This window comes from Argiope bruennichi, chromosome 6, assembly GCF_947563725.1.
Source record: "Argiope bruennichi chromosome 6, qqArgBrue1.1, whole genome shotgun sequence".
Classification (NCBI taxonomy): Eukaryota; Metazoa; Arthropoda; class Arachnida; order Araneae; family Araneidae; genus Argiope; species Argiope bruennichi.
Window position 1 is genome coordinate 92,746,117 of NC_079156.1, and position 13,407 is coordinate 92,759,523.

The window sequence follows — 13,407 nt, forward strand, 5'->3', positions numbered from 1 at the left end:
GAAATTTTTTTCCAAATAGTGAGAAAATTCTTTAAAGGGATTCCAAAGATTGATTTGTACTCCTTTCTAAAAGTACCAATACAAAGCACTCAAAATTTTCATGCTTCTAAGAAGCAAAATTGAATCCTATTGAATTAAATGATAATCGTGATCTTCAGTGGCAAACTATTTTTCATTGAGTGTTATTCGATTCATCTTATTAGATTGTTACTTATACTATTTTACAGAAAACGCTTTTTTATGGTTATCGTTTTGTTTTTGACGCCAGCGCATTTTTTTATATCACGCATTCTGTACACATTTTTAGATTAATGCAATTTGCTGGAATACTAAAAGAAATTGGCCAACTCTTCTAAAGATAATTTTAATTTTAATAATGTAAACAAAATATTAATGAAAATTAAGAAATTTGGTTAAATAAAATGATAAAATTAGTTTCCATGCGCTTTTATTCACTTTCGAAAAAAAGATTTTTTTTTGTTTTTTTTATGCATTTTTTTATGTATTAGGGAGCTTTGAAATTTTGTGCAGCTGTGAGTAACAATGCATTATTTTACAATTTTCAGAATTTAATCACTTAGCCGATCGATTTCAACTAATTTAATTCCATTTGGATACTTTAAAAAGATTCTATATTATTTATGACATTGAACTGTGAAATATATAAAAAATATTTTTGTCAGTTTTATTTCTGTGCTAAAAAAAATGAAAAAAAAAATATTTTGCTTCCAAAAATATGGATGTAAAAAAAAAATCTTAAACGGTGCGAGGCACTGCAAATCATACAATGGAAAAATTATCCTACAATGGATATTGTAAAAAAGAACATACCCACATTTTCATTAAAAATTAAAAAGAAATTATTATACAATTTAGTCTAGAGTACTTCTATCAGCGTTATACGCTTTTACGATTTTTGTTTTGAAGTCCATGCATAAAATTCCTTTACTGATTGTATTCCATCTGGTGAAGAATACTTTTTATAAGACAAATTTTTTGAGCCTGTACATTTAATAATGAAATTGCTTGTATAATTAAAATAATATCTTTTGCATATTAAACAAATCTTACTTCATTAAACTGTTTTTGAAAATTGTGTACCTGTACCGTCAATTCGTCGTCTTTATCTTTGGAATTCGAAGATGTGTCACTCATGAGTAAGCTTAGTCTTTCCAAGCCGTATTGCTTGCACAACTTCTTCAAATCAAACTTGGTATTTTCTTTGGTATTACCTGCAAAATTTTTTAAAAATGAAACATTCATCTGTATTTTCCCATTAGCACAATATCAATGCCAATGCGTAAAGATCTGATGGCATCATTTGGTTATTATGTTTGGCTACTATCTATGCTACTAAATTTCAGCAAATACTTAGCATAGGTGTTTTGGCTTGACGAAAATGATTCTGTGCTTACAAGAGAAGGGCACGAGGTTGAAAATTCAGTTCGCGTTGAGATTTAGTATAAAGGTAATATACGTTTAGAATGTTCCCTCACGAAACTATTAAAGAGCAATGAGACCAGTCAGTTTCGAGAAAATGGCTCTCAAACTTTCTGCATAGCTTATATACTAATAATGTATCGCCGTTGCCGAGGCGCGAATAGTATAGTCGTTAAGACACTGGCGTAGCAAACTATAGACCAGAATTCTATCCTAGACTAGCATTTTTTTTCTAATTTATTTCAAATTAATTTGGCAATTTACAAACAGTTTCAATTAATATGTTTTTCATTTTTTTATGCAAAAATAAATATTTATTCTTCTAATACGTGGATTACAATTTAGTTTTTAGAAAAAAAAAATAATTGTAAGTATAAATAATTTTTTTTAAATATTCAGAATTACTTAAATTAAATTAACATTTTAGAAATATTTTCAATTAATATGATACTAATTTCTATATGGAAAAATAAGGGCATTTTCTCTTAATACCTGAATTATATATATATTAAGATATGAACGAGTGTTTCTTTTAAAAAGATATTTAAATATAATTACAGACAGTTTCCATTAATATGTAACTCTTTCATTAATCAAAAATAAATGTTTTAAAAATCTCTCTTAAAAATAAGTACTGATTTACAATTTTATTTTAAGTAGGAAAAATAATTACATTTATAACTTAAATGAGGATAAATGTTGATTAAATTATTGACATAATAAAAATATTTCATTATTTTTTTTGCTACCCACAAGAGACAGAATTGAAATTATCATAAAAACATTTCAAACAAGACAGATATATTTTGATATTTTGAAAAATTCATAAAGGATTATTATCCACAAGAGAAACCTTAAAAGAATCGATTTAAAAAATTTCGTTTACCTTCAAAAAATATTTGTTTTTCACCCGAAAATAGAACAGCGCACACAGCCTATCATGTGTTACAAAAAATTTTGAACCATCTGCCTATGCAGTCCATAACTTAACACCTTCTTTTTATTTTTTATTTTCGATTATTAACATTTTAAATGTTTACGGATATAATTTTATTTATTTCAGCTGCTCTTTAATTCTCGATATAAATACAACTTCTTTGAGCTATTATAAATAATTTTTCCTTATTAAAATCCAAAAATTTAAAACTTTTAAGGATTCTAAGATAAAAAAAATAGTTATTTTGAAATATTTTAAAATTAAAATTATATTTATAATTATCTTAATACTCAAAAATTAAATTATGATTATAATTCGAGAAAAATATACATGAACATAATCATTTTCTTTTAAAAAATAAGTTATGACTTATGTATTAAGAGAAAATACATTTATTTTTCTATATAAAAATTAGTATCATATTAATTGAAAATATTTTTTAAATGTTAATTTAATTTAAGTAAGTCAGAATATTTAAAAAAATGTATTCATAATTATAATAATTTTTTTCTAAAAACTAAATTGTAATCCACGTATTAAGAGAATAAACATTTATTTTTGCATAAAAAATGAAAAATAAATTAATTGAAACTGTTTGTAAATTGCTAAATTAATATGAAATAAATTAGAGAAAAAAATTGCTAGTCTAGGATAGAACTCGGGTCTCTATTTTGCTACGCCAGTGTCTTAACCACTACACTATCCGCGCCTCAGCAACGTCGACAAATTATTAGTACATATAAGTTATGCAGAAAGTTTGAGAGTCGTTTTCTCGAAATTGACGGTTCATTGCGTTTTAATATTTTCATAAGTGAGCATTCTAAATGTACACTACATTTATACTAAATCTCATTGCGAACTGAATTTTCAACCTCGTGCCCTTTGTTAGCTGGATTCAATGCAATGCTTCAATATTTGACTGACATTTATGTTGTTGCCAAATATAGCGATAATATAGTGTTTGGTGACAACATGTGTCAATCTTTTAGCTTTGTAATGAATAGTGTTTTGCTAATGGAAAAGTTTCCGCTTACCAATTAAAAGCTGAATTTCTGTTAAGAGACAGTATAAAATAGCCGAAAGTGAGAAAGAAGGCTTAATCTTCTTTTGAGCAGAATTTAAGTGAAAAAGTTCTATTAATACTATTAAGTGATAAAAGTACTATTTAATAGTTTTTTAAATACAATTTCTTAATTTTATATTGTTAATAATTCATCGAGTGTAAAAATAATAATTGGAAAAATATAAAATATATACAAAAAAAATGATATTCACATACGTGAGATAGAGCATTAGTGATTAGTTTTGAATGAAAAGATTTCTTGCACTCAAGGCATACTAAATCTACATTCTTTACAAGTATAATGAATTTGTCTTGGACAAATTTTTTTTATGACTGCAGTGAGAATTTTCATATTCCATACTTTAGAATTATGTCCTATAAAGCATAACCACATTTCAGAAATAAGTGTTTGTAACTTTTGTATTTGTTAGAAGGTGGAAAAGTGTTATTCGTGGTTAAATAATGGTTGATTGAAGTAGTATCAAAATTTTCTTTTAAACACCCATTACACTGCATATGCATTACCTTGCGCATCCTCAGTTTTGATCGTTCGACTTTCAGAATTCAGACTAGATTTCTCGTCTTCTGTATTTAATCCAGATATGCCTTTGAGATACTTGATTTGTTCGTCTAAAAACAACTCTTGTCTTGTTAGCAATTTGGGATGATCATTTTCAGCATTTTCTGTTCCATTCACTTGTGCATTTTTTGGCGTATCTTGAGACAAATGCACTACCTGATTAGTTATGACTTGTTCTCCAATCTGTATTCTAATGATGACGTTATGAGAAAATTGAAATAAAGAATCTGCAAAAATAAATGCCATATATTTTTTTTGTTTAAATTCTATTAAGAAAAATATATCAATGATTGTTTTAAACTTCGTAAAATTTTAAAACCACCTCATGCATAACAATGGAAAAAGAAAGAAAGTAAAGTAAATTATACTGTGTACTAAATCGCTTTTAATAAAGTAATATTTTACGACACATTTGGTTTAGAGTTTGTATTTTTATATAGATATTTATTAATAAATGTTGATTGCTGTTAAATCTTTTGTGCCAAATAATAATCTTTTTAGCATAAAAATATTTTTAGTCTGGCATTCTATCTGTAGATAGACGTTCTGAGAGAGATGTATAGTTATAAAAGGATAGAAAGACATTCTTTCTATCAAATGCTTGATATAAAAATGATCACACAAAGAACGCAAAAACTGACACAATCAATTCAAATGAAGACGGGAAAGATGAGTCAAGCTTGAAATATTATCATGCTACGTTACTCCGGACTAGAGATTCGAATTATTTCTTAGTAATGTTTCCAGTTTCCATCAAGTAAATAAAAAAAAATGATTGTTGAAGCATACCAATTAGGAAGTAGCGTAAGTGAGGCAGGAATACGTAGCGCCTGGGACATTTTTTTTTACTCTCGTCTTAAGTGATTAAGTAGATGTATTGAAGAATATCACCATTATTTCACCCCTTCCATATACGTCATTCTAAAGTCATCACTGACGCTCTGACAAACTCGAAAGCATACCGATAAATAAATACTGAATGACTGACCGCCGCTACAGCAACACTGGTGGGTACTGTGGTTGAGTCCTAAGGGCCATCACCGGCCACGATACAATCCTTCCTAAGGAAGTACGTCCCCTCATCGATGGGAGGAGCTAGACTCTCACCTTTTTGTGTACTCTCCAGGGTGGCGAGATCCAACCACTAGAATCCAATACTGTCATCCTCATTTCGAAGTGCCCCCACTGGGGGAATATTTCATTCGAAAGTCTGACACATTAATAATTTGCAACCGTGGTGCCCAAAAAATTAGCACATATAGCATCTGCACCTCTTAATCCCTCAGTTGTTACGCACTGTATTTAACATATTGGATGCACTGTATAAGCAAATGAATACATAATATTACGGTTGGGACTTCTTTTCTTACTGATGGATGAATATAAAAAAATATTTTTGCATTTTAAATTTTAGAATTAAGAGCGAATAAAAGTGTTTAGAGTTTTTATGTTAAATTATCTCCTAAGTACGACTGATATAATTCACTTTTAGAAATAAAAACTTAATTGGCGGTATCAGAAAGTAATAAGCCCAAACTGGTTACCAAAACCTATGGTCTAAAATCTTTACTCATAATTCAATTTTTTTAGGTTTTTGTTTATCCGCATCACAATACCAATAATACGATAAATTATTTGACCTTATTATAAAACATTTGATCAAACTCTCAATTCCAAAGCAATCAAATGCTTAAAATTTTACAGATCATTTTTACTTGTAAGTTTGCTAATGATATGCAACCATAATCCATCGCCTCAACTATTTTTTCCGTTTTATGATAGACACTTGGAATTGCATGACATTAATCGTAGCAATACCGGATAGCAAACAATAGTCAAAATCCTGTTTTTAATTTTCTCTATCAAAATTATATATCTTGTTTACGGATATCAATTTACGTCACTAGACTTTATATCAAAATGCAACATCTTATGGAAATTTTCAGTTTTGTTTACGGATATTATTTTACGTCACTAGATTCTATACTGAGACGGTATAACTTTTAGACATTTCAATGAAGGAAGAAAGTTTTCGTGCGATGGGGTCAATTCATGTGACGTATGGTCATATTATGTCAACTGAATATGCAACTGTGACATTTAGTGCGGATGTTTATTTCATTGTCATATGTTTTGTTTACATTTTGTGTGACCCTTTCGAGTTGAAAAGTAGCTTTATTATGATTTGGCTATTACAACGCGATTGGGGAATGAAATACAAAAGGAAGTTTTAAGGGTTGCTTTTTTTCTGAACAGTGCAGCAAGAATTGAAAAAAAAATAATAATAAAACGGCGTCCAATATTCTTTAAACTTAGCTTGAAATCTTACAAGCTTTAACTCTTATGGATCCAACTAACTTGATATTGCATTATTTCAAAGCCTGGTGTAATTGTTCGTATATGAAAATAGAATAAAATCATCTCTTCTAAGCGGCTTTTCACCAATTACCGTTCATTCCTAGATTTCAGTTATGCGTCAAATTCAGGAGCTTTGTCGAACGATTCAGAGCCAGTCTGGGTTCATATGGTTAAAGAGACATTAAACAAGAAGAAACTGGAAATGTGAGAGGGTCTTTAAAATGAATCTTTTAATTCTCATATTCTAAGCCATAATAAAGAAATTTCATCAAAAAAATTATTGTTTTTGTATTATTTAGTTTAATAGTTACTAACATCTCCATAATAATTAGGGCAGTTGCACTAATACTCTACATGACAGATATTCCAGGTGTCGCCCACTCAGATTATAACTATAATCTTTAATTATAGGTAATTTATATAATTTGACGTCTGCTTCAATTATAGTTATAATTAAAAAAGATTTAGAAACTAGCTATAGAATCGCTGTTATTTTCCAAATGATTCAAAATAATCTTATATTTGCTTTAGGAAAATACTTTTAATGACGTAAAACATTATGTTTATATTTTCCTTCATTCAATAAATGAACTCTTGAAAAATTTAAGAAGACTAAATTTTCATACTATCCTTTTGACCTATATATTATAGGGAAAGCAAAAATGCCCCCTCTCATCTACAACTAAAATTGTTCGAGATGCGAAACTATTCATTTTTATCATTTTAAACCAATCAACAGTCTTTAAAATGTTTAAAATAATGAAATGTTATTCAGAATTTTTTAACCATATCAGCTTTTGTAGAAGAAAAGTAAATCATTTTTTTTATTTAGATAAGAGAAATTGAAGAATACTTTATTAAATCAAACTACCGAAGAATTGTATAAAAATTAAAATTTTGTAGTTTTCTCTGAAGTACTTTTATTGACTAAAACAATATAAAACAGAATATTTATTCATTCAGGAGTATGTATATTCCTAACTGCTTAGAAATTCGCTTTTCTGTTATTTTTTGTGAATTTAATTTTGGACAACTTGACGTATATATACTGCGTCCATAATTTAACGGAATTAAATTAGATGATTGAAAAAAGCAAAAACAAATTACACGAATTTAAGTCTAAAATCTGATTTATTACAATGTACTTTATAAATTATTATTAATTAAGAAATATTTGCAAAATCTTATGCTTTGCTTAAAATGATGCTAAAGCTTGAAGCAACACATTTAAAGCCACATTGTTTAGGATATTAATTAGAAATATTTCTTGTATTTAAATAAAGGAGATTAAGGAAGCTAGCAGGTATGAGAGTTAACAAAATCCGAAGTATCTGTATCTATAATTATTCGAATTCATGAAAGAGAAGAAAAAAAAACAAACACTAAAGCTATTTCATCAAGTTTTTTTTTTGGTAAATTTTATCCAATCAAAAAAATTAATATGAATTTCTCTTATACATTATCATTTTTTAAATTTAGTAATGCCATTGCATGCCTTAAAATATAAATGCGCGCAACACAATTTATTTATTGACAATTGGATAATATAATTAAATCATTAGATTCGCAATCCGTTTAAGAATTGCATAGATTGATGATATCTATCAAATTCCTTATCCATAACAGAAGCTCCCTATTTTTGTTACTCGTATCCCTGGAAGGATACGTGACGAAGTCATTGGGTGTACGCAGTAGTAATGTTGGTAATGACCTAAGATACAAAAAATAAGAAATAATGGGGAAAAAATGAATTTTTTCCAAGGTTGTTTTGGTGAATGAAAATGAAAATTGTATAAATCAAAAATCCTCTTCTCAATTTGTGGAATGAACATTCTCGTCTAAAGCCTGTATTAGGGGGAAAAAAGTGTTTAAGGCTTTATGCAATTTTAGCCAGAGCATTATATCTGTCTTCATTTGAATTTATTTTATAAAACAGGTTCATGAAAAAATCTTAAAGTTCGCAATGTAAAATTTTATTTTGATAAAATAAAGTCGGATATGTATGAAGTCAATTCCGCAAAAATTCTTTTCTTTCTTTTTTTATTATGAAAATCATTTTCGTCCTAACGCATCTTTGAGGAATTCTTACAAATGGTAATCCGAAGAAGCTATTTTTGAACAATAGAAAACTATCCAAGGGTTTCTCACTGAAGTGTTTTGTATTCCACTAGATTTATAGGGTCTCGCATTATCCTGGACTAAGAGAATAATGGGAACCAGACTGAAAGGTGTTTTGAACCGATGCTCTGTCCTAATTCTCCCTAAAAGTTCTCAATAGTATTGATTGTTCGTCATCTATACAAAAAAAACTTGTGAAACCTCAAAAATAGTTTTGTTTCCGTTTAGTCAATCAAACTTCCTAATTCTTTACGGGTATTTTTGAAGATCATTATGCCATTTATAAATCTGACTCCTCAATATAATGTTTTTACTGAACTGGTATTCAGTTTGTGCTAAATTTTAAAAGGTCTAATTTTTATTCGTCGAAAGTTCTCATCTACCCTCTGAGAGTGAATAAATAAATGAACGAACAAAGAATAAAACTATTCCGAACGATTACATAAAAAAACTCACGATTACTATATACATGGCTATTATAATCCTCTAGCACTATAAAAATGATCTCATATTTGATTTACCTCGTATTAAACATTTCTTTGCAGATTTTCGGATTCGATTTACTCATTAGTACTACATTATGCAGAATAATGCGTCTTTATTGTCACCCCACAATTATTTCTCACTCCCCTTTTTCAAAGTTATGAACTTGAAAAGGGGGGGAGTAACAATATTGGGGGGTGAAGCTCTTATTGAAAGTCATTATTATAAAAATCGATAGATGCAACAAATTACAGAAGAAAGTAATTTTTGAAGACATATATAAACGCACTTGTCATTTAACAAATAAACTTCTCAAAGTGTACATGCATCCTCAAGACAATTAAGAGTTGAAAGTATCTTTAAAATACTTACAGAACATTTCGCAGGATTAAAAACAAACGTACGAAATTTAATGCACTTATACATTTGTTAAAGAATGTTTCAAAAAGTTTCCGCAATTTGTCTTACCTTTTTAGATTTAATGTATCTTGAAAAGAAGCTTTACAAAGATGAACCAATTTGAGTATGATTAATAAGCGAGTTTTTTTTTTTTTTTTTTTTTTATGGAAAAGTAAAGTATTTGACCTGATAAAGGGCAAACGGAAACTAATGATAAGGCTTCCTTATTGGCTAATCATCGAATGATGCATACCGGACAATAACATTAAAATGAGGATTATCCGGGAACTCGAAGGAAACGCATCATCTATGCATTAGTGTTAATCATAAAAAAACAATGATATCAAAAGACAGATATATAAAACAAAAACTGATAACCGAAACCCACAAAGATGGGGAAGTCCATATTATTCATATATAGAATGAATCTTAATTAGAGAAAAACTATTTTTGTATATGGCGACTGTAAATTAATCAGTAGGGATATATCGATCAAATAAGTTATTGTCATTATGATACTGATATCCTGTTATCACTTCTTGTGCTTTCACAAATAAAGGAACATGGAATTTTGAATCTTGCCTTCAAAGAAATGTTCTTCCTGAGCAAGTATCAAAAGAAAAGAATTCGAGCCATTTTGAGAGGAATCGGACTGATGGCAAATCAAAGATAGCTAGGAACTGAAGAGCAAACATAAAACTGGAGTTCAGGCTATGTCTTGAAAGTTACGAAATAGAATATGAGAGCTATCTTTAATGTCATTGTGCTAATAAATATGAAACATTGTAATGTAAGATTGAAGACCAGTATTTGTTCAATCTGAGGTGCGGAAGAGTGGTCAGAAAATTCTATGACATGTGTTGCAGTAATGATTTAGATCAATAACGTTTGTTACTAGAATCCTCTGAATATTTGAGAACTCTATTTAAAGCATGGTATGAAAGGTTTAATTCAACTAGATGTGATTCAAAGGATATATAAGTTTACTAAAAAAGGTAACAATAATACCTGAATAAAAAGAAAAACAGAAGTCTGAAAAAAAATTGGATTTCAAGGAAAATTAAGTTGGTTTTCAGATAGTTCTTAATAAAATTTTCTGGTAACTTTTGCCATGATATTTTGGCTCTGGAGGGAATTATTTTTAGTTAGATTTTTTTGTAATTACAGAGTCATACTCACTCAGAGTTTATACCACATTATAATTTGAGAAATATGATTTAAAAAATAAGTTAAATTGCATGTCTAAAGTCCAAAAGAAGGCCCAATATCTTTTCTTTTGATTTTGTTGTTTTAAACTATCTATTATACTGTTTTTATTCAGATATGTATCCGAATAACAACAGTTCGACTTATTATAACGTTCACGTTTTTGATATTTCATTTTTTTAGCGTTCATATATAAGACATTTAAATTGAATTGATCCATCAAAAAATATAAACATTTACCTGGAACTGAGAATTTCATGACATATGGATTCAATTTTTTCAGAGAAATATCGATATCTTCATGGTCATTCAGACGTATGTATAAATCGTGACAATCTTCGATCGGACTTGGAAATATGGTATATATGGTATTGTTGTGCTGGAAAACACATTTTTCAATTAATTAATAAAAATAAAAATGATATAGGAAGAAAGTTAAATATCTTTCCTTTTAAACAATATTGATTTTTTTTTTTGTATTTTTATACTATTACTGAAAATGAAATACCTGCAGAATATGCGTTCATGTGATATGCAAATCCATCTTCAAAATCTTACAAAACGTGACATCAGATAAATTGACTCCATTTTTCAATAGAAATGCGAAATTATTTACAAATACGATAGTGCTATATTTTTGGTAACTATCTGGTAGTTTCATATAGCACTATATGATAGTGAAATTTCGAAAGAAATTCTCATAACACTTATAATCATAAATTATGAGATATATCATAAAAAGTAAAAAATAAATAATTTTAATTGAAAAAAACACTTAAAGACAGAATTTTATAGATTGATATTTAATAAAATTTATATATAGTATTAAAAATAGATTTTATACATATAAATATTTTTATGTTTTCAGAACTTAATTATCACTTCATCAATTCTTTTTAATTAAATTGTGTTTCTATATCGGAAGCTGTATCTTGAAGGAATTTCAAAAAATAGTGTCACAAGGTTTTATAATATTTATCGATATGAAGAAATTAAATTTTAAAAAAATTAAAAGTGAAAAATAATTATAAATGAAATGAAAACTTCTTAAATACAAGGCTTCAACAGTTTAATAAAAAAATTACTAAAAGTATAACAGTTACTAATAAAAAAAATTAAAAAATAGCCAAGCATCTCATAGAATACTAAAAAGTATGAAATGCTAAATAAACATATTTTTAAAAGCGAGCAAGAAAAGAGAAAAGTAATTTTTGATCTAAAATCTAGATGTGAAAACAAAAATTTTAAAGTTGCTAGGTGCTGCAAATGGTATTATAATTAAATTGAGCCCTAATATCGCAAGAAAGGATATGTCTGACATTTCATTAAAAATAAAAAAATTAAAAAAATTTTAGTGAGATTTCAAGTATTTTATTTATAACTTAAAGAAAAAATGTATTATAAGTATGAGAATTAAATTACGTGAATTAAAAATTTTTAATGCACGTTGAATTTTTTTGTGAGCGCCTTGCATTTTTACGATTTATGTCCCACCGTTTCCAAAATTTTGATTTAAAAGTATATTTTTATTATAAAAGCACATTAAATATTATTCGATTAAAACAGTATCTTCAAATCAATATACAGACATAAAACATCTGATGTCAGCCTTCCAACAGAATACTTACCCTCTTTAAAAACTGGGGTACAACAATTATATCTTCAGCTGCAAAGTTAAATTGGGTGAGAACTTCATTAATTCGATTCATCAGTTCATTGGGGAACACGTGATTTCCATTAGGAGTTTTTAAAACTTCGAACTTGTTCCAACTCTGAAAAGATTTCAAAGGTGCCATATGATAGCAAAGAACATTTTCGACCTTGATTCCAAGACAGAATACAGCGACGGAGGATTTGCTGTCTAGATGACCACATATATGATAGGCGTCTAGCACATTGTTCTCCAAGAATCGTAAAAAGTCCGGTGAAAAAAAGACCACGTGGATCTTGGCCTGCGTTTTCTGCTGCATATTGGAAAGTTGTAGAGAGTTGTTATTTACACAAATATAATTGATGGGCACATTGTCAAATTGGTTAATGAGTTCCATAGCCAATTTCTCCGAGTCGTTGGCAAACAAGACCAGGATGTTGCACGTCATGATGCGCATTCAGATTGCCTGATAATAAAAATATAATTTTACAGATCTTATTTCAGAAAACTGGTACAGATCAAAAATAGCAGATCCGCAGTGGATCTGTTATTCCATAATAGAATATCGTTAATTTTTGGAGTAAGCTAACGTAGTTGTTTATTACAATAATTTTGTTCATTTGTAAAAGTCAACAGTACGTTCGACATTTTCGTACACTTAATATGAACATTAAAAAGAAAACCATAAATAGGAAGAGTCTCCAAGAAATTTTCTCAAATAAAGGTGTTATTCAGTCCCCATCACTATATAAAACTGATACTTTTGGGCAAAACAATGAATGATACGAGTGCCCAGCTTTATTTTCAGAGTACTACATGTAAAAATTATGTGCTTCATAGTATAGCAGAAGAAAAAAACAAAACACGGCATTTATATATTGTCTATACATGCCATTGGCATGTAGACAATACACAAAGTATGAAAAAGTTTTTTTGTGCGATATTCAGCGATTTTTGGGGCCGATCAATAGCTGGTAAGAGGTAAATACGGAAGTACCAGAATATCGAATATTTATTTTTCCGATCGATTGGGACCAAAATTTGGCATACAAGTACAATTGTAATCTTAAGATCACATGCCGTATTACATTTATTTAAGCCAGTGCGTTTTGAAGTTATCGCATTTATAAGTTATCGCATAGTTAAAGTAATTTTGAACAACAGATAGTCAA

General features: G+C 28.4%; 1 protein-coding gene across 4 annotated transcripts in view; it reads right to left on the reverse strand.

Annotated features, from left to right (window-relative positions):
- LOC129972832 (uncharacterized) overlaps window positions 1–13,407 on the reverse strand; it is a 59,117-nt gene that overhangs the window by 37,370 nt on the left and 8,340 nt on the right. For 3 of the 4 annotated variants that reach the window (XM_056087118.1, XM_056087119.1, XM_056087121.1), the window contains exons 3-6: window positions 12,213–12,701; window positions 10,825–10,963; window positions 3,966–4,247; window positions 1,102–1,232 (exon numbers count right to left, since the gene is read on the reverse strand). In XM_056087118.1, coding sequence (XP_055943093.1) covers window positions 1,102–1,232; window positions 3,966–4,247; window positions 10,825–10,963; window positions 12,213–12,692 — 1,032 coding nt within the window. In that variant the 5' untranslated portion in view covers window positions 12,693–12,701. The remainder of the gene's footprint in view (window positions 1–1,101; window positions 1,233–3,965; window positions 4,248–10,824; window positions 10,964–12,212; window positions 12,702–13,407) is intronic. The other variant, XM_056087120.1, reaches the window with a different exon arrangement.